The following is a 22,565-nucleotide window of genomic DNA, read 5'->3' on the forward strand; positions in this document are numbered from 1 at the left end:
CAAGGTCACTTGATGGTCGCCGACAAGGGGAGCTAAAAGCATTTCATGCTTGAAAACTTCTGTAGCTGCGTCAGGTGCCTGTATGTCAGTATATATGTTTCTGTCATTTCTGCATATACGTTTCTGTCATTTTCAGCATTTCTAAATACTGTGAAGCATGAACTGTGGCGGTAAATAACTTCAATGCAAGCTTATTTGCTTCAGCTGAATGCTACCACTGTCACAAAGTTGGGTTTGATGTTTGACATCGTTAGCAGTGTTGATGTAGTAAAAGCAATGACAAAGAGGCACCAATTGGCAACTCCAAGAAATGGGACCCAAATGTGATTTTCTACCAAAAGCAAATGCACACATTCATTCAATAAACAATGTGTCAACACTACAGGTAGTATAAGTGCAGACTGACTAAACCAGAGGCACACACCACTTGAAGTAGTTTAAAAAAAGAAAGAAAGAAAAAAACGAGGTCACACCTTGGTCTAACATCAACCACAAAGGCCCCTTTCCTACCTGGTTTCAAGATATGCAAAAAGTTACTTCATTAAGTGGTCATCACGGTGACAAGTCGCATCAACTGTCTATAGAAGCAAGTCATTGTAGAAGCCAGGAGTTGAGTAGGGGAGGACTGCTTGCACTGTTAACAGTGGCAGCAAGGCTTTTTTATGGTGCCTATTCCTACCTACACTCATATTACCCTGTATACCTACATTGGCCAAAGGGCATTGCAACAGGACAACAGGAAACATTTCCCGGTACAAGATGTGCACATCTCAAGTACAGCAAGAACAACGTGCCGATTGCCAATACATTCAGCATTCATTAAAATGAATTTGTACCTGACATAAGAATACCTTTGTTATATCCAATATTTGTTATAAGTATGTACTCGTTACATGCTTAAATTGTCAAGAAACATTTAGATTTCACTCATTTATATTAGTATCCATAAATTCATTATATAAGTGTTCGTAATATCGAGGCTCACCTTCAGCAGCCCCTGTACATTGTAAGCTTTTAATGCAACTAATACAAAGAATTAATTATCACATGCATCACACTTGGATAATGTCACGATTAAGTTACTTCTAGGATGTGATGGTGTGAGGGAAGAAAGAGTTCAACCTATCCAACTTGTAGCCAGCAAGCACTAAATGGACGCTAAAGAGAGACGCTAAATAAGTTTACACTGATTAACTACTGTATTTACTCGCATATGATCGCACTCGTGTAATGATCGCACCCCTTAATTTTGTCAACAAAATTGGATTTTTTTTCTTTCCTGTGTAATAATCGCACTCTGAACTTGTCACAGCGATATGTCGTGTGCCAAGTCTAGCTAATGATGATCATGCTTAGCGTCTGTCGAATGCTATGCGAGTGACTCTTGAAGACATACCAAGCGGTCTGCACGCACCAACATTCTTAAGCAGATGCCCCATTTCATTCATTTCATCACTCTCCGCCCTTCCATGAAAAAAAAGCTACAACCAAACTTGCCTCGGCTTTATTATTTGTAGGCTTCATAATGGTTTTGGTCAACAACAACAACATAAAGGGCGCCTTTCGATTCTTCTCGTCTGTACTCGTGGGCACTGTTGTGCCATTACCACAAGCCCGGATTCCGAATCTGCAAGATGCAGAATCTATCCTGCGAGCGCCCTAATTCTCCCTTCACAAGTCAAGATGCTGAGCCGTCAGGCAGCGCGCGGGAGAAGCCTCGGCGAGCCGCAAGTTTGGACATGTCAGCGTGTGCCAGACAGCCCGGCGCCGCACCTCCCTTTGCCTGGAGGTCACCGCGCGCGCGAACTTTGAACCGGGTGGCCAGCGCGGTCGCTGGTTGGACCCCTCGGACGACCGTCGTGTGCTGACTTTGTATTGGGCCGTTTGAGTGACAATGGTCCTCGGGGATTATAAAAGCAGCGACACGCCGCCTGAAAAACAGGATCGGCCGACCCACCGGGAGAGAGTGTCGCTCCCGACTGGGGTGAGATGTGTCACGCGTTTTCGCCGGACGTCGTCGTGCGAGAACAGTCGCGTTTGTGTGAGCTCTCGGCCCCAGTGCCGACCCGTTCATGTCCTGTATGATAACCTGTATATAATGTATAAAGTCCCTTTTGTTATTCTCATCGACGCCAGGCTCGGAGTCTTCGCTACCAACGCTCTGTCACGAAACGGGTGACGAGCGCTACGGGACCACAAAGCCGTAATCGTGGTGCAGCGGTACAAGTTCGTAACACTGGCGGCACCGGTTGGATGTCCGTAACACTGGCGGCACCGGTAGGATGTCCGTAACACTGGTGGCACCGGTTGGAGTTCGTAACACTGGATGGCAGCTACGGGATTGACCGGCATCAGCTACCTCGGCGCGGTGAGTGCCTGAAGTTTACCTCAAACACCAGACTTTCTTTGACACAGGTTATAGTAGCTTAAGGAAGGATTTGGTGTTGCATTGTGATAACCTTGTGTGTTTCAAGCCTAGTAAGAGTGTTTTGAAAACCAGGGGATGCTGAGGGGGTAAACAGGGCAGTGTGTGATATACTTGCATATGTGTTACTAGTAGTGTTATAGTAGCGTACGGCAGGTATATTCAAAAAGGGTAAACAGCAGGAGGACAGTGTGAACGATGGAGAAGTACAAGGTGAAGGAACTTCTCGAAATTTGTGAGGAGTTGGGCATTGAGTTGGGCTCAACTAAAAGAAAGAATGCGATCCTTGAGGTCATGAGTACTGGGGACGTAACGGCTGAGGAAGCCGCTGAGGCCTGGGCGGATATCAAGGAACGTCGGGAAAGGGAGGAAAGGGAGAAGGAACGTTGCGAGCGGGAAAGGAGAGAACAGGAACGTCGCGAAGAGGAAAAGAGGGAGAAGGAACGTTGCGAGGAGGAAAGGAGAGAGAGGGAGCGACGTGAGCACGAGCTTAAAATGAAAGAGTTGGAGATCCGAAATAACTCGCCGGCGCCTAGTCTCACTTCTAATGTTCCAAGAATACGCGATCAACTTCCACCCTTTGTCGTCGGAGAGGATATGGCCAAATACCTCGTGAAATTTGAGCACGTGTGCGAACGGAATAGCATTGAGCGATCCCTTTGGGCACAGAATCTGTTAGCGTTGCTTCCTGGGGAGGCATCAGACGTAATAACTTGCTTATCGAAAGAGGCGTTTGAGAGCTACAGTGATGTGAAGGAAGCGCTACTGCGGAAGTACAAATTGTCGCCCGAAGCTTTCCGGCAGAGGTTCCGGTATGCAAAAAAGGGCAAGGAGTCGAATGTTGACTTCGCGTTTCGTCTAAAAGCCGACTTGGTGGAATGGCTGAAGGGCGAAGAGGTTTACGACGACCGCGACAAAATTGTCGAATGCATCGCGTTGGAGCAGTTCTACCGTTGCATTGATGAGGATGTCCGGCTCTGGCTGCAAGATAGGCTAAAGGATGTTAAGCTAAACAAGGCAGCAGAGTTAGCGGAAGAGTATTACACACGCCGCAGCTTGCACAGCAAGGCAGTGCGCGTAGAAAAAGCTGATAGGAGAGATTGGTTTTCCGGGAAGCCCGACGAACGGAAGCAAATCACGCGTCGCGAGTTTCGGGACGACGAATCCCTTACCAAAGAAACTGTAAGGGATGGACAGAATGCATCTCAGAATGATGACGATGGTCCGAAACAGCGAAACGAAATGACGCGTTCTTTTGAAAAACGGAAACCGTTAACCTGCTACAATTGCAAAAAGCAAGGGCACATCGCTGCAAGCTGCCCAGAGAGAATTGCTTTTGCAACGATACAGGAAACTAACAAAAACATACGTCTATTGGAGCCCTATGTGCAGGAAATTAAGGTAAACGGCAAGAAGTGCCGAGCACTGCGGGACTCTGCAGCAACTATGGACGTTGTTCACCCGTCTTTCGTCTCCTCGAGTGGTTTTACGGGAGAGTGCGTTAGGATACGGCAAGTGGCCGAGAAGGAGAGTGTCTGTTTACCGATCGCAACGGTTATCATTGAAGGAGAGTTTGGAAAACTTGACACCGAAGCCGCTGTGTCAGCCGCCCTCCCGGAGCAATTTTCCTACCTCTTCTCAAATAGCTCGGAGCAGCTGCTGAGGGATCAGGGCAAATCATTCTTTGCCGACGTGGCGTACATGGCCCCCACGCGATCCAAAGCGCGCCCGCTGTCGAGGGAACTTGACTTAGCGTCGGTGAGCGAAAGGCGGTGCGGCACACGGACCGATCACGGTAACTTGAGTGGCGAGCAGTCACGGGAGAGGCAGAGCTCGGAGGCTGGCCTAGACGAGCGGGTCCTGGAAGTGAGTGGGAGTGACGCGTGCAGTGCTAGCCGCGATATAGACTCGACGCCGCAATTAGGCGACGCGGGCTCCACACTCGCTCCGGTTTCCGCCAGCCGGCAGGAGCAGGCTGCAGTTGAAAGAGAAAGTCTGATTCGCGAGCAACAGGAAGACTGTTCATTAGCCGATCTGAGGAAGAGCGTCAAACGGGGAGTGAAAAAAAAGGGGGTTTCATTTGGCAAGGAATCTGGCTTATTGTACCGCCGCTACACGGATAAGCAGGGTCGCAAATATAAGCAGCTTCGGATTCCGCGAAAATATCGCCGGGAAAAATGAATGACCTCATTTGCTTCCTCAGAAGTATGTTTTCGGTCCAAAGCGATTTCAAGGGGACCATTCTATTTGTAATTATTATTGCTGATTAATAATTGTTTCTATTTTGTTGTGTTGTTGATTTGAAAACTGATTGTTTGAGCCTTGTGTGCTAGATCGTACACCTGCCTCTTGTTGCAGCGGGAGCAAAAAGAGGGATAGCGATTTAGTTAGGTTGATTTGGATTATGGCCTTGTCTGGTGTTTGACGGGAGACAGAGGGCACTTGTTCGTGTTGGGTGTTGCCTTTTGCCGGTCGGTTTTGCAAGCTGCAGAACGACCAAGCGGGACCAGTGGCGAGAAGCAAGGTCTTAGGAACGACCCGAGCGGAGCTGGTCAAGGTGCCTTGGCGACGACGCGGTGAGCAGAGCTCCTGTCCTGGCGAGTCGGACCTGGGCACGTGAAGTTACCTGGCGTCCCGACACTGGACGTGAACTTGGACGAGCCTGACGAACGTGCGCGCCCGGCATCCGAGCCACGTGGAGGCAGCTCGTCTTCCCGGCGCCTTATCTGAGGGCGGGGATGCTGTTGTGCCATTACCACAAGCCCGGATTCCGAATCTGCAAGATGCAGAATCTATCCTGCGAGCGCCCTAATTCTCCCTTCACAAGTCAAGATGCTGAGCCGTCAGGCAGCGCGCGGGAGAAGCCTCGGCGAGCCGCAAGTTTGGACATGTCAGCGTGTGCCAGACAGCCCGGCGCCGCACCTCCCTTTGCCTGGAGGTCACCGCGCGCGCGAACTTTGAACCGGGTGGCCAGCGCGGTCACTGGTTGGACCCCTCGGACGACCGTCGTGTGCTGACTTTGTATTGGGCCGTTTGAGTGACAATGGTCCTCGGGGATTATAAAAGCAGCGACACGCCGCCTGAAAAACAGGATCGGCCGACCCACCGGGAGAGAGTGTCGCTCCCGACTGGGGTGAGATGTGTCACGCGTTTTCGCCGGACGTCGTCGTGCGAGAACAGTCACGTTTGTGTGAGCTCTCGGCCCCAGTGCCGACCCGTTCATGTCCTGTATGATAACCTGTATATAATGTATAAAGTCCCTTTTGTTATTCTCATCGACGCCAGGCTCGGAGTCTTCGCTACCAACGCTCTGTCACGAAACGGGTGACGAGCGCTACGGGACCACAAAGCCGTAATCGTGGTGCAGCGGTACAAGTTCGTAACACTGGCGGCACCGGTTGGATGTCCGTAACACTGGCGGCACCGGTAGGATGTCCGTAACACTGGTGGCACCGGTTGGAGTTCGTAACAGCACGCAACTAATCGCGAGCGGCGATGATAGTGGCCACGTTTACACTGATACGTTAGAAGTATACCCTATTCATATGCCGACGCTTGTAACGCAGCTAAGATATTCATCCACCCTTAGCTGAAACGTGCCATATTAGGATAGCAGTGAAGACAAATGCCACAGTTTCCGCAGCATGCCCGTCATGTGTTTCTATGTCACTGGCAGCTAAGCACGCCAATCTCTGTTCCTGTCCCCTCAAAGTGGACATGGCTAAATTATTGTCGCAAACTTGCCGGTATTAACGATATTATTCATTAGTGATACGAAACAAACCGTTTTAATGTGCGTAATGTGCTCACGAGAAGAAAAATAATCAAGTTCAGTGCGTTCGGCTTGCTTCACCGGCCACCATTTTTGTTTTCGTGTCTCGCAATGACAGCGGCAGCCGCCTTGCTTGTCATCCCACAACAAATGTGGGATGAAAAAAAGAAAATCATTCTTTTCATGGGAAATTTAACCCGCTTAATGATGACACCCTGAATTCGCGTCAATTTTTTTTTACAACATAAGTGCGATCATTATGCGAGTAAATGTGGTATCCTTTCAAAGCTCTTCTTTTCATTAATTTTGTGATAAGAGGTTATTTACAAAAAGTGAAACTGAAATCCAAACTTCCTTTGTTTTTCTATTCGTACCAAAACTTCGGCATTGGTCCATAAATATGATGTTGCGAATTTCAAAGCATCTTCTCATACTTGGTATGTTGTGGCACAGTAAATGTTCTCTAAGCCTGCTAAGTACAAACTAGGGCTCCTTTAGGATACAATGTAGTCCATCTTTACCGATTAAAGAGTTAACCAGGCTCAATAAGAAGGCGTCAAAATCCATGACGTCACTTCTGGCCGGCGCAACGCCAAGGTGGTGTCGAGTCTCGTCTTTCATTATTGCACCTTACCTAGTTTATCGAGCATCCTCTCACGGTAAGAGCGGCTTCTGTGGTATTGCAGAAGGGCAATTTACTGATACAGCTCATCTTTGACTTTGTTGTTCATTTAACAACCCTACAGGAAGTGATGCGTACCTGATTTCATTGATTTTGGAGCCCCCTTTGCCGATGATGCACCCTATGAGGTCGTTGGGGATGGTCATTTCAGTGGTGGTGGTGCTTGCAGTGGCAATGGCAGCAGCTGCAGTGTTGGGCCGCAAGTTGTTGGTGGTTGCCAGCGCTGCAAGCGCTGTCACAAAGCGGCACCCAAAATAAGCATGCCAGCAAACACAACTAACTACGTGAGCAGCCTTTTTCAGGTTAGTTATGGGGGAACCCTGGGATACTCGTCTCTTCACTGCAAGATAAGCAGTGGAGATGACGTAACTTGGACTATACTCAAGGAAATGTTTGCAGCCTTTAGGGCTTATCCTGTCCTCGAACAATAATTGTCATCTTGCATGCCTTGCCTTTCTTTAATGCTGCGTGCTCAGTACTTCTAGGTCATGAATTGCATGCGCATTATTCAGCGTGACATAGAATTCTTGACAGGAAAGTAACAAGTGAGTAGCGAGTAGTTTGTTTTTCTGCATTGGACAGCTCAAATGTATGGAAGAGTGCATTCATGAATTAAAATTGAAAAAAAGAAACATTGAGATTTCTTGGTGCTCACTTGCATGTTCAGAGCTGCATGAAAAGTTTTGGTTTGTTGTAAACAAAACGATAGCCCTGCAATTTTAGTTCCATTAATGAAGCATAATACTCAGATATAATGTATTGCCAACAAAATGTGAGATTTGGCTTGTTGTATCTGATAATTCATTATATCCGTGTTCATCATATGCAAGTTCTAATGTAATATTTCTGCCTGGGATATTATGCAGCGTGTAAGAAAAGAAGCAAACAAGGACAGAAGAGGAAGAAGTCCTGATGCACAAAGCTAGCATGTTCTTTGTCTGTATGGCCCCATATGTGTTTCTTGAAATTGCTCTTGCCCTGAACTTTACACTAACCAAAAATAGAGAAATACCCATATCAATACGAAATTCATAAACAAGCATTAAAAATCGGACATTTTACAACAAAATCAAATGTTGGCAGGTATGTAACTATTTAATGTAAAAATATATTTGATGAGCAAACTTCATTTTGCTGAATAAAGACATTCAAGCGAGACTTATGATGAATGCCCTTGAATCTAGATATGTGGAATACATTTGTTACCTAAAGGAAGGGTTGCTTTTGTGAGGACAAGTGCAGAGAGCTTTCAGAGTACACTTCTTTCCTTTATGCACCTTCCGCAGTAAGGTAGCGAGAAGGGCTCAATTCACATAAGGTTAGGAATTAGGTGGCTTAAGGAAAGGATGGTTTCAGAATCTGGACCTAAGAGTTCAAGAGGGCATTACTGATTTATTAATATCTGTATCAATTACTAAAGAACACTGCTTTGAGCATACTTACCAGCTCTGAGCTGCAAAATACATTGTGAAAATAAATTGCCACACACTTAAGACTAGCATACAAAATGTTACCTGCAACTTTAACCATATACAATATATAGTTCTAGTGGAGGCACATCTACAAAGAAAACACACTAGCATGCTTCTTTTAATTAGAGTTTTTACACAGAAAGCAGCTTCAGAGAGAGCGATTCGTAAATGGCTCTTTCTGCTGAACGCATGTTCAAATTTTGAATAGTGGTGACATTCTGCAGCCTGTCTTGCTTAATACCATGCTTGGATGCAATACTGGCTTTCCTTCATAGAGAATAAATTAAAACTGCAAGTTGCATGCAGCAGTTCCAGATTAAAGGTGCAGATTTTCCTTAGCTACCAAATGGTGGTGCCATCTGGCACTGGTACAGTGGAATGCATGTGCACTGTTTAGCTTTAATAGTGACAAATGACAGAACTGTTCCTTTACCTAAGATGATAACTTTTTGGGTCTCTTGCTACTGCAGACAATGTGCAGCTGCAATTTATTCTTGACAATACAGGCACCAACTGCATCCCAACATCATATTAAAGAAAAATGCACCATAGAATGCTATCTTGAGACAAAATGCAATTTCTAATGAGTCAACGGCCTCTCGGCAGGAAGGCTTGTTACAAATGGCTCCCTTATTTACACAATACATCATATTCACAACACAAAAGTGTTATACCGAACAACTGAGCAGCTGTCCCAAAACCAACCGTTTAGGTACCCAAAGCCGGTTGCACGAAAACAGTCTAACAGCTATTTCCAAGTGCCTGAAGGCAGATGAAGGGCCCAAGTGAAGAACGCAAACACGAGTGCTCAAGCACGTATGCTTGCGTGTACAGGAACACAAGAATACTATAGTGTTACTGTCCCCAGTCTATCATCTGCTTTCTGGCACTAGAACACCACAAATGGATTGACAACTAGCCTAATCTTTGTGCACACCTACAGGTAAAATGAATGCAGCTCCCCAAAAGAAGTCTCTTCAAGAGCTTTGACTGGTTGCCTCGGTAGCATTACTTTTTGCGAAATGTTAACGTAGCATGACTTGACTCTAGCTAGTAAACTCCTAACTCTTTGTTGGACACTGCAACATATCTGTGGCTGCGAAACATAGAAACTGTCTCTGAAAAGCTTTACATGACTATGTTTGACCACTTCCTTGAAAAAATTCAGAGTACAGTTTTTATGTGATGTCATCTCCAGGAGGGTTTCCTACCCTAGCTTTGCTTTTGCCCTTTTCATTCCTTTCTGGCTACATGGTATCATTCTTCAGGCCTCTTCTTAAGCTGCGCTAGCGATACAGTATCATTCCAGCGAAATTTTACCCCGTAAGAACTCTTAAGGAACGAGTTACTTCTGTACTTCTCATGATACCAGCCACTTAATGACGACAATGTTGGTGCAGCTTGCATAATGTGCCAGTGAGCCCATACTGGTGATGATCATATTTGTGAAGGAGGCAGTGGACAATGAAACACATATCCTAGTTCATGAAAATGACCAAAGTGGACAGTAAGGAAAAAAAGAAAGACACTTCTTTCTGCTACATATATTGCTTTTCAACAGTCGGGTTCTCTTTTAGCTATGTACCAAGTACATAACAACGATGCTCGAACATGGAAAAAATTCATATCCTTGCCATACTCAAGAAAGAATTAAATATCACAACAATGGCAGAAAGCTTTCACAGAACTTTTCTGACTGTGCAGCAGAATGTGCCTGTACAGAGCTCATGCTTATTCAGTGCAACACAAGAGCAGGCAGTCAAGCGCAGGTTTGTCAATTTACAAAAAACGACACCCGTCATAAAAAAAATTTAGGCTATGCTATGCACAGTAGCGATTTTTGGCTAGCACATGCAAATTGAGTGGCCTGCTTTGTAGTGATTTCTGGCAACTGCACTGAAGCTGATATGCAGTACAGTCCACTCTTAAAGGGAACAACTAGCTGGTCTTAGTAAAGTTAATAGTCAAAACTCAATATGATGAACATGACTAAGTAAACTATAGTATATAATTAAGTAAACCTACAAAATTCTTTTGCACTGACATCAGTGTGTGCGCGCTAATATGGAATATTAGATGAAGCAATGGCATTTTCATGTTAGATGCGAATAATAAGGTTCGATTGTATAACTGAAGCACTTCTACTTTAGGAAAGAAAAAAATAGCTGATAGGGCCCACTAGGCTGACAACTAAGCATTAAACAATAGTCTGAATGCCTTTGTGCCATAATTGCAAGTGGTGTTGGTGGAGATGACCCTGAGCCATTTAATGAGTGCCTGGCTTGCATCGCCAGTGCAATGAAGCCTCTGAGAATGAAGAAGATCACAGTCCTTACCTTCCAGAGCATTACAGTGCCAACAATGCCGCAAGGATGTTACCATAACACCCAGTAACAGATTTGGCCTCACGCGCAGTAGGATGTACACTTACATCATGAAGCATGCACATACCGACCATGTAGAGTTACGAGAACCAGCTATAAAAGCTTGTCGTCCATCCCTGGCCATGAATGATACCATCAAGCCTAGAAGAGTTGAGGACTAAGGGCAGCATTTGCTGATGTGACTACAGAAACTGCATTATTTCAATAATCACTGCTGCAAGTGATACAGACGAGTCTGCAACCAAGTGCAATGCTCTCATGTTGCACTATGTCTCCTTCTGTACAAGCCACTTTGCCCTTTGAGTATCACAATCGTTCACTTGTCTTCAGATACTCATCATAAGCCCATGGCTAACAAAAACTCTCATTGAGAAGCCTGTGACCAGGCTCTGTGACCTTCGGCCTCTGAAACGCCAAGAATTCTTCAAAGGCTATCCTGCCGTTATATTCACGCCTTCCTCTCAATGCATCTGTCAAGCTTGAGCTCTGTGCAGCGCAAAGCTGCTGCCGCCGCCGCTGCGCAGTCGGGGGGGAAGGCGCTCCCGGTGCTTCGCAACTGGAGAGCCACAGAAGGGGGAGTGCTCGGAAGGGGGTCACAGGCGGTGGTCGGCGTTGGGTGGGATGGAGGTGTCGGGTGTGGGAGGGGTCGGTCAGCAGCAACTGCAGCCTCTCACCTTGCGGGTTGATGGCCCCGACGCTGTGTCCTGGCAGCAGCGGAGCATGCTGCAAAGCCAGCTGGTGCAGTTTGGTCAGCTGCGGGGCGGGAACAAAGAAACACGAGGGGCACGACAGGTTGGTCGCCTGTTTGACGCCTGCCATATTGGAGGCGGCGGGGGCCGGCACTGAGCCCGGCTGCAGTCGGAGGAGGCAGAGGGAAAGAGAAGCCCACCATCACGGGGAAAAAGAAGAAGAAAAAAAGAAGGAAGGGGACCGGGGAGCAGTCATTAATAGGCGTCCTCCTCACTTGGTGTTCTTCTCGCGGCATCTCCTCCTCGCACACAGGGGGCCACGCGGCTTAAATCCCGGGCCGGGGACGGCGCACGGGAGCCTGGAACGAGGGGCTACTGCCTACACTATTCAGGCTCATAAGCGAAAAACAAGAAAAAAGAAAAGGAGTCCCGAGCAGACACAACGTGAGAGTAGACTTGCAAGCTACTCATGTCCGCAGGGTGCCACGCGAAAAAGTTTGTGAAAAAGTGTGGACAGGTGTTTGTAGCCAATACTGGGCCACAGCATGAACTTCTCTTCATTGTGTGTTGTGGTCAATTAACTAAAGGCTGCTGTAACCCAAGCTAAAGAAATGCACATGAACTGAAAGTGAAACCCAGTCTGTGCATGTTAGTTAAGCTCCAAATACTGCTCTTGTAGTCACACTCTCACTGTTCAGCCACTAACACACCTGAGGACCTCCTGATGTATGATATGTATGTAAACATAGCCTCACGCATATACATCAGTTCAATTTTCAATGTTGAAGCACGAAACAACACTTTGAAAAGCACCAATCCTTCTATTTGATTATATATATAAACTGTGCACTTCTTCAGCATTAAAAACTTTTTGTAAATGCAACATTTAACGGTAAGCTGCTGGCCACGTCATGCATAAAACTTTTGTGGCGTAGCACCCGTCAAGCTCGGTGGCAACGGTTCTAAGCTAAAACAAGTGAAAACTGTGTGCTGTGTGCGCACTAGGTAGGATGTCAGGTATGGGTTGGTAGGTGGTTGGGTGTGGCAAGGTCAGAAAATTCCGGTTAGTTTAAGATCACAAGCTGACGGTTAGTGTCCTCAAACACTGCCTTCTTTACGAGTAGAAAACAATTAAGATGCTAAACAACCTCGCAGAAATTCTCAATAAAGATATCTTGCGAGACTAGTCGAGACTAGTGTATTTATGTGAAGACGTGTCTCAGAGCCCGCTAGGATGAGATTGATCAAAAATAGAATTTTGGTTTTTTTCTTGCTACGGTTTACACGCTCCCTTAACGCTTTAAGACAGTGTAGCTAGCTCCAGTTGAGAAGGGATGTAATAGCAAGTGATAGCTCCATTGCAGGACTGATAAGACAGGAAAGCCTGACGGAGATGAGTGAAATAAAGGAATCCCCTGATAGTGGGCTTCTTTCTCGTCTCTTTCTTTTTTTTCTTTTTTTTGCTTCCTCTTTTATGCAAATAAAGAAACTGAAGAGGAGCACTTTACAGTGCCGCGGGAATAAGTTGAAAGAAGGTGACATTGAGAGAGGCAAGGATAGGAGGTACAGAAAATGGAGTGCGCCGGTGTTGCTTTTCACTACAGTGCGGAATCGGATTATTTCTCGACGCGAGCACATTCACAAACACACAAGACAAGTGGCAAAGCGACATCAACAAATTGTGCCTAAGAGCACTTTAGAAGCGAGCTTACGTGGGTTGCTTGGCTTGAAACCCTGCACCGTAGCACGGAAGAATGTTTTGCTCGAAGCCGTTTCTTTCGTTATAGCATTCACCGGTAAAGTGCTTTTTCAACCGCGCACAACCTTCTCATCAAAGAAGCAATTTTTAATATCTTAACAAGAGTCGCAAGGACTTGGAAACCCTCAATAAATCAGTCGATACCCTACTGAAAAGCTTCCTTATGCACTTTCAAATTTATGCACGTTTTTCACACAACTAGTATATAAATACACCTACTCTGCGTTGATTCCTCATCCTTGCTTTGTAATCATTATGAAAAACATGCGGAATTATAGTAAAGCATACAAATTTTCTTTTAGTAGGGTATGAAACACAGAAAGAAAAGCCATGTGATGCAAGCACAAGTGCATCACTCCTAAAAAAACAAAAACAAAAAAAAAAAACAGCAGGACTTCATGGTTCCTGAGCACAGAGATGGGAAGTGTCGAGTTGCCGAAGATGCTCACATCAGGATGTGGAATTGCATATTGCCCTTGAACCGTGTAGGCTTGACCGCCTGCAAATATCACTGGTGGCATGGCTGGCTTTGGACGGTATGGTATTGTCGCTCCCTTTGGAGGGGACTGCGTAGAGAAAAAATAAAGGGTGGCATCACTGTAGCAACCATCATGAGTGGAGCGTCATGAATCTGGAACTGCATAAGCAATTATGAAAGCATGCAACATTATTAAATATAAATGGCTCTATGCATACGGGACACACTATGTGCCAATACCAGACAGTTGACCACTGTAGTAGCCACTTCTTTTATTGCCTTATTTTACTGATTTTAACGAGGTAAATAGTTCCCTTTTCATTATTCATTTGATGAACACTGACTCACAAAATTGTTGGAATTGCTAAGAAACCTTAATTGAAGTATTTATGACAAATTAAAAGAAAGGAATTGCAAAAAAAAATGCGACTGCTGTGAGGAATGAAATTAAAGTACACATAGACTTGTTAGTTTGACTACAGCTAATTCAATGTTTCAGATAATTCAGTCGCGATCAAAGGTCCTGGCCATTTCTATAGGTCAAAACATTTCTTATTTAAATCTCAAAATTGGCCCTCACCACATAATTAGAACTTTGTTGGTCTACACAAACTTGCTTTGCAGCGCTAAGGGACAGCAATTGCATCGAAGACACACTATCTCCCATTCAAAATGCCCATTTTTCAGGCTTGCCCAAAGAAAACCTTCAAGCAAAAATGGTAGCTCACAGTGAATTGCTATTACCGTATTTACCTGTTTCTAATGTGTACATATTTTTTCCACAAAAAGGTGGTCAGAAAATTGCCTGCAATGTGTAATCAGATATGAAACCACATTTGCGGTGCTTGCAACAGCCTACCATAAGAATACAGCAGCTACATTCTGGGACAACCTTAGCTTAGAAACACTGCTGCCCAATTTTTAAACTCAGAACCATAGACTTCAGTTAAATATAGGAAATAGACTCATCTACATTATAAGATTCACTGCCATTGATTTTACCTTTTGCATGCCCCTCCCAATGTAGCATTTTCAAAAAGTACCTACATCAATAATTAAAAACCATGTGTGCATAAAAATTCACCAACAGCCATTTGCTAGGTATATGCTATTGTTGAAAGTTGCTGAATGCATACATAAGCAGATCTGAATTTACCGAGGGTCATTCTTCTGCTGCCTGGCATGAATTACTTTGCAAGTGCGAATTGGCGAAGAGATTGATAAACGTTCCAAAGTTTCGAGAGAGTACATGTCACAATGAAGGTGAAAGTAGGTAACCTTCTCACCTCCATCATGACACAACAGATCTGGTAGATGCATTTTGTGATGGCTTCAGCAGTACCAGAAACGGTCACAGCTCGTTCGGTGGAATTTGGGAGCATCTCACTGGCCACCTGAATGGAAGCACCTGTCACCTGCAAAATTAGTCAAGAGAGGAGTTCAACTTTCAACTCATGCCAAGGTGCAACAACATGAATGCAAACATCTCACAACATGGTTGTTTAAATTAAACAATAAAAAATATGCAAAATAACAGCAGTTGCATACAAAGTGCAAAAGAAGCGACAGCGATGGCTAACACAGTGTTAGGCGCAAGAATATTCACAGTACTTAGCACAAATTGCAGTAAACATCTACAGTGATACAAGAAGATGCACATCACTGTCTGCCTAAAATTAGGCTTCACACGTGGAGTGCTTTCCAGATATAGCAGCAGTTCATTAGAAGGCTGTCTGGAACCCAACATAAAAGAGAGTTGACTGGCTTGTAAGTGGCTCACAGGTCGAGCAAGGTACACTCACCCCCAAAATATTGCAGCTTCATGGAGCGCCAGTTCAGACAGTGTGATCACACAATGAAGCAACCTTGCTCAGGGAAAGTTATGCTTAGAGGTAGTGACTGATATTTCTTCGGTGCCTAGAGCTGGTGACTTGTGTTCAGACCCACCAAGCCTGTGTTTCAATGTGGTAAAGGAACATGTCGCTGTTGGGACAAGCCATCCTTGCATTTCTTGTGTACTGCATGTGAAAGGATGGCAGTTTCACTCCAGCGAGCCCAGTATGCTGCATCATCGACTCCTGTAAACATCTGTCAGCCTGCCCAGACATCATATGCAGTGTCATCATATCAGATGACACCAAGCCATGTCTCCAGGCGTCATGGCGCCTAACTTGCACAGGTTTGTGACAATGTGCGACCACCGCAGCTACTCTGGTGCTCCACGGAGTGCGGCCACACGTTTGTGCGTACCACAATATCTTGTGGGCGAGTGTACATGCATTCAGGTTATTCTGGGGGTGAGCACAGGTGTGTAATAAAGCAAACCAAGTGCTAAAAGCAGTCACGTCACAAACACTAGCAGTTATCCTCGCTCCCATATCTCATACAGAGCTGTGTGTTAAGGCAACCACCTTCTATATTCTGTCCTCTGGCAAACCTTTATGACTTGTTTCTTCCTCTTCCATATCCAGCCTTTCACTCTGTACTAAGCTTCACTATATACCTATATCTTAGCTTCACCTATATCCTACATCTTATATCCCTTCATATCCAGCTTTTGCTCACTAGAGCTTGAACTTATTTCTCTTGCCTTTTGCTGTTTCCCGAGTATGGTATTCTTCATAATGTCTACCACAAAGGCTGCCTTAAGAGGCATTGCTGCTGGTATTAGCACTTATAATCAGTCATTATCAAGGAGTGTAGTCGGTTTGAGAATCAGGAAAAAGCTAAGATGCCCCCTCCCCCCCCTCCCCCACTTTCTTCAACCACTTTATCAGACTGTGTGCACGACAACATAAAGATGATTATTATCATTATCAGAAAGACTAATGTGAACAGCCAGCCCACCACACTATCAAGTCTAAATCTACTGCCATAAAAAAAAGATAGTATGGCAAACCCTAGATATAATAAAGTCATCAATATAGAAAATAAACTTTCTTATAAGCAATATTTTGTTAAAAGTGGAGAGGCTTTACAAAAGCCATAGTAATGCAGGTGGTACACTCCAACAGCAGAAGAATTTGTAAAATGCATACTAAAACCAAGCTATGCTTGATAGTAAACTATCATTGAAGAAAACCTGCCCACAACTGTATCATCAACACAATCTTTTGATAAAATCAGTGCTGCAAAATCGCCTTTGCAGCACACTTTGCTTCTCTGGATTCATGCAAAATGAAAAGCAATGGGTTACCATTCATGCTCTATTGAGTAACCCAGTGTGGTTTTCTTGCTTCACTTTGCATACTACGACACTAGTGCAACACCCATTAAACTGACATAGTAATTATTCAAATGTATGCACTGCAGTCAGAACCATAAACTGTTATTTAATTCTATGGTGCTAGAGCAAATTGTGACAATCTTATGTAAAGACTACCTATGCATTTGTACATTCACTCATGCGAGCAAAAGGCATGAATCATATTTTGAAGTAAGAGTTGCACATAATACGTCTCGTATAGCTGATTATTGTACAACTACATTACATGACAGATGCTAGCAGTGACCCATATTACATATGTAAGTGAGTAGTTCAGTTCACTTTCGTTTTATAATACCCAAACATAGCAAGTCAGCTTTCAATTACAGTGAACTCTTATTAAGACGAACTTGGTTAAGCTGAAGTGTTGCATATAACGAACAACATGGGAACGTTTGTTTGGTTTTCCACAGACTCAATGCAAAAAAAAAAAAAAATTAGATGAGCCGCTTCAGGCATGCTCTTTGGTTAAGATGAACATTCGGTTAAGATGAGCATGTTAAGATGAACATTGCTACAGATCCTGGAGGCTAGCATGCCTCGATGCGCAGCACCCGGGGGCACGCATCAAGGTATCCTACTGGAGGCCTGCAGCGTACATCGCCCGCAGACAGAGGCGAAAACAATAGGAGGAAACAAAAAGAGACAGTGACATTTCGCTTCGTGAACGCAGGTGATGCACAAGCATATGGCTGCTATAGCGCTTACCAAACTATCATCCCTTGATGTGCCTAGACTGTCCACATCGCAGATTGTATTCAACACAGGGCTTGTGCGGCCGCGCCATACGCAGCAGCCGCCGCAGTAGAATGCGTGTTTGTAAACATTCGCTTACTAACTAAATTAACGAGCATGATGTGAGTGCACACAGGCAAACATGAACACATCACACCCAACGACCGTGGACACCTGCTGTCAAAACGCTGGCGTGAGGAATCGCAGAAGCAGCAGTGCGTGAAGTGACCTTCACGCTGTCTATGGCTTCAATGTGAACTAAGCGCCGAGAACATCATGCACGCAAAGCTACGAGCCATTGAACCACCTAGACTCTGCCCTCAAGGCAGATGGCATTCAAGATAAAGCACGGGCGACCGCATGTGGCCGAAGTACAAGACCCCCTCCCTCCCCTCCCCGGTGCAATGTGTGCGACGGAAGATGGTGCCTTCCCTTTTGCTCTATTGTGCACGCGAGAATGAGCTGACATCGCCGGCTCACCGTTGCACGCTTTCACTCACACACACAACGTATGGCACGAAAAGACGATGTTATCATGAGACAAACCAGGTACGTCCGTGTTGCAAACAAAACCTGTAGCAACCGCCTGAGGCGGTCAACCAAGCGCGGCTCCGCCTACCTTCCTTCACCCGAGCGCTTCGCCTCGTTTCTCCTTCCACACTTACCTCAATGTCACCTAGACTTTGCTCTAGGTTGCATTGCTTTGTCGCACGCTCAGCGTGCTTCTTCGTATTTTCGCTAGCTCGGATCCTGCACCAATGACCTGTGAGCAGCAGGTGCCTGCTTTAACTCCCTAGTGAACTTTTTCCAATAGCATGAAAGCACAGAAGGATTTTTAAGGTCACCAGGTGAGATGACATCGTTTGTGGCTGCCCACTGATTTTCACAGAAGCACCAAACATCCATCAGGGACTGGATGAAACCAAGCAAGAGCACCACTTAAAAACAGTTTTCTATTAAGGTCAGCTAAATAAAAGCATTTTATGCCATTTTTCACCGTATTAAGTCTACTTCACTTACTGTTTTGAAGTAAGATATTTGTACACACCTGGTCATGTTGCCAATTATTCTTCTAATAAGATGAACTTCTTATAAGACGAACAAATTTTCATGGTCTGTGATTTTGTCTTTAAAGGAGTCTACTGTACTTGCATTTTCCGTTGGTTTCCTGAATGTGGCAGCTCTGTTCTTTTTGCCTTCATTTTCAAGTCTGTTTCAAGTCTTCTTTTGCTAATATCATTGTCCACCAAAACAGGACACAGACAGCATTCATCACACTGTGATTTGGCAACCAAGTGAAGCATCAAAGTTAGCTGCGCTAATCACAGCAATGAACTTGCACCACCTCACTCCTATGTGCGCCAGGACAAAGAAAAGTGACCACTGACCTCTCTGATTTCCTTAATCTTGGAGCCTCCCTTGCCAATAAGGGAGCCACACTGGCTGGCTGGGACGATGAGGCGCAGTGTGACAGGCGGCTTGGGCAGGTGGCTTCCATTGCTCTGCAGCTCCTGGAGGGTGGGCCCCACCGTCTGCACGGGAAGGCAGAGCAGAGACAACATCTGCCCGCTCTGTGAAACGTCCACCGCTCCCACCCCCATCACCCCTGTGCTCAGAGGGGCCAAGTGGCCTCGAACTGCCGGGCTCACCTCTTCAAACTTGCGGGCAATGAGCGAGAAGGCCTTCAGGATGGCCTCTGTGGAACCCGTTACAGTGACTATGCGCTCTGGGCAGGACCCATCTGAGATGTTGATCTTGGCACCGCTCTGCATACAAAGAAAGGGTAAAAATAAAGACATTTTAATGGTGAAGCATGGCTGCAATGTGGCATTATAGTGCAGCAATGTAACACCAAGAGATATGCTCAAGTGTCAGGCGTCTGCTGTTGCTGTACAGCTACATAATCAACACCTGAAGGTACCTCTTGCTGTAGCCCGCCGTGACGGCTTACCGGTTATAGCATTGCACTGCTGAGCATGAGGTTGAGGGCTCGATTCCCGGCTACAGCAGCTACATTTTGATGCGGGAAAAATCATGCTCATGTACCGTGCATTAGTTGCACATTAAAGGCCTCTAGGTGGCCAAATTAATCCAGAGAGCCTCAAGATCATATCGTAGTTTTGGCATGTAAAAACCCAGAATTTAATTAAATCTCTTGCTGTTATATGGCTGCAGTGACTTCACAGCGCTGCTGTGTGACACCAATAGATATCTTCAGACGTCAAGCACCTGCTCTAACTGTGCAATGGTAGATGATCAACACCTGAAGATATCTCCTGCTGTTCCATGGCTGTAGTGTGACTTCGTAGTGTTGCAATGTAACAGCAAGAGATAGCTTCACGTGCTGAGCATCTGCTATTGTGGGGCAATGGTAGATGCTCAACACCTTTGGCTGCACACTGGAATGCAAGAAACAGGTTGCAGATGATTGAACAGGCCACATCGAAGCTGGAAGTTCCTGGTTAACAATCACTAATGTATGACGAGGAAGTTTTCAAGAGACATTGGTGATGCTCCTGCATGATGTAGAGTGGAATTCTTTTATGGGATTCTCTTTTCTTATTACGCATTGTGGCAAATACAAGCAACTGTTTAAGACGCATCCTCGCATCTTACGCTAAGAAGAGGAGGGTAACGCAAGGAAATGAAAGTGAAGATTTAAGGAACAAACAAATCAGGCCAAAGAAATTGTATTTTGTCACTTTCCTTCTTCCCCAAGCGCAAACGATTTCGGCAGAGCTGCCAACATTACTGTCACAGGCTGTGAACAGCCACCAGTTTCGCTTAACTTCTTTCAACTTATGGGTTTATGACTGCCTCGTGCACCACGGGATGACAAGAAATGAAGAGTGTATTGCAATGCTTTGCCTTCAGTAAGGAAGGCAATGGGCAAGGAAGTAAGAATCACGGACAGAAAACCGACAGACTTGGCACACAGTGTGGGAAAGACCACTGTTCTGCAGTAAAAAAAAAAAAAAACACCATGAAGCCCACTTATGATTTCTTGCATTTCCTGCAAGAAATCACAGGAAGTCCCAATTTTTATATGATTCAGCATATGGTGAACTACTCGAGGCAATTAATTGCTTAGTCAGAAGATGGATGCAAGATGGATGCTCAGTTAATGGGGAAAGCTAATACCAGACGCATCCAATAACAAGGTGACTGGTGAACCACACCAACTAAGCAGCATGGAAATACATTGTGCTACAAAGTTATGCAACTCACCTCTTCTCTGAACTTTTTTATGTTGTCCCCTTTCTGCAAAAATAAAGGAACATCAAAGAAGCATATCACAGCATGTTGCACACTTCCGAATCCCAACACCTCATACACAGCAAAAGCTAACTCTTGATATTAATAGAGCAGATAATGAGTACCCTGCAGAAGCAAAGGAAAACGTTCAACTTTAATTTCAAGGTGAAACAAACATGTAAGTTCAAGACATTAAATAACAAAAGGAAATAAAAATACTGGTGAAGTAGCCTACAAACTAGAACAAATGGTTTCCATGCAAATTAGATGATTGCTTTGTTAAAGAACAGCATGTATTCCTCGCTGACAGTGCACTGAACAAGTGTACCCCGATGACAGAGTTAATATTTACTCCTGAAAAAAATTCGTATGCCAACACCAAAATATTCCAAGCCTTTTTTTATTCTAAAATAGTTATTTCTGCTGCGTGAAGGTATACTTTATTTTTAAGAAATACATTTCAAACACAAAATTTGAGCTTTGCTCAAGCAGGTATTTGGGCAACTGCAATAGTCACCAGAAAATAGATGAGTGACAGCCTCAAATAAAACAATGAGAAGTTGAAGTGGTAGGGCTTATTTTCCAGATATTATAATCATGCAATGAATGTAGCTGGCTATTTAGACCCAAATATAAAGCACAAGACGGGGGGGAACTAGCTGTTATGAAATTCTTGGTTTAATTGTCACTTTTGCACAGGGCACACAAGATTGCAATAAGAAACTACTTATACCAATAGGGAACTCTATAGATTTAGCAAAAGCTATTTGTCTTTCCTTTTTCTATGCTCAACAAAAGGGAAAGCTGTACTTACTTTTCCAATGATGCTCCCCACTTCCTGCAAATAGAAGAAAGAAAGCAAAACAAGAAGCATAAGTCTGCTATCATAAATGATAAGAATGCGAGTGTTAATTGTTGTTCATATTAATGCCTTTCAAAAGTGTACAATAAAGTGATTCATAATAAAGATGGCTGACGTCTCAGTTCTGGCTATTCTTAAAGGGCCCCTCACCAGGTCTGACAATTTTGAGGTGACAAGCGTAGTGCATACAATGCGTACTCATGATTGTGTCTGCTAAGAATTACATTGCTGCGCGCCGCGAAAAGAGCTGACATTTAAAACTAAACGCCGCTTGCCCTTCTCCTCGTGGGCACCTCGCTCCAAGACAAGGAAATGACGTACATCAGCAAGTGCGCCTACGTACATGTGTATGCTATGACGTCACTTATAGGGGCACGTGACACTCCGAGAGTTGTTCAAGGCGACATCTGTTATTTGTGTAATATGTTGTTTCAATAGACGAATTAAAGTTTAGAGAAATAATAATACACACAAACCGAAAGTCAGCGTGTTTTTGTTTTACTTCGCACCACAGCAAGAGAGATGTACTTTCGTTTCGTCTGCTGGTTCCCACATCGCGCAGTTGCGCGTGCTGAAAACGAAACTATGTCATTTTCTACCGTGTTAAAGCTTGCGATCATGCTCTGTGATTCGTTTGCGTCTGCCTCAGTGCTTGTGTAACACTGACTAGCAACGTTAATCAAGTGTTCTCGCGCACAGCTCGCAAAATCTTGCGCTGCGCGAAACGAGACAAACGCAACAGCTCACGCACACGACCGTCAGCGGAAATGTGCCGCGCAGCAAAAAA

At 44.9% G+C, this 22,565-nt stretch overlaps 1 protein-coding gene across 12 annotated transcripts in view; it reads right to left on the reverse strand.

Moving 5' to 3' along the window:
• Positions 1-22,565, reverse strand: part of LOC135902051 (poly(rC)-binding protein 3-like) — a 458,527-nt gene that overhangs the window by 27,037 nt on the left and 408,925 nt on the right. For 8 of the 12 annotated variants that reach the window (XM_065431947.1, XM_065431948.1, XM_070537070.1 and 5 more), the window contains 8 exons: positions 21,731-21,754; positions 20,890-20,922; positions 19,311-19,427; positions 19,050-19,223; positions 14,948-15,076; positions 13,633-13,749; positions 11,410-11,587; positions 6,958-7,111 (listed from right to left, as the gene is read on the reverse strand). In XM_065431947.1, coding sequence (XP_065288019.1) covers positions 6,958-7,111; positions 11,410-11,587; positions 13,633-13,749; positions 14,948-15,076; positions 19,050-19,223; positions 19,311-19,427; positions 20,890-20,922; positions 21,731-21,754 — 926 coding nt within the window. The remainder of the gene's footprint in view (positions 1-6,957; positions 7,112-11,409; positions 11,588-13,632; positions 13,750-14,947; positions 15,077-19,049; positions 19,224-19,310; positions 19,428-20,889; positions 20,923-21,730; positions 21,755-22,565) is intronic. The other 4 variants (XM_065431942.1, XM_065431941.1, XM_065431946.1 and 1 more) reach the window with 4 other exon arrangements.

The sequence above is a fragment of the Dermacentor albipictus genome, chromosome 4, assembly GCF_038994185.2.
Source record: "Dermacentor albipictus isolate Rhodes 1998 colony chromosome 4, USDA_Dalb.pri_finalv2, whole genome shotgun sequence".
Classification (NCBI taxonomy): Eukaryota; Metazoa; Arthropoda; class Arachnida; order Ixodida; family Ixodidae; genus Dermacentor; species Dermacentor albipictus.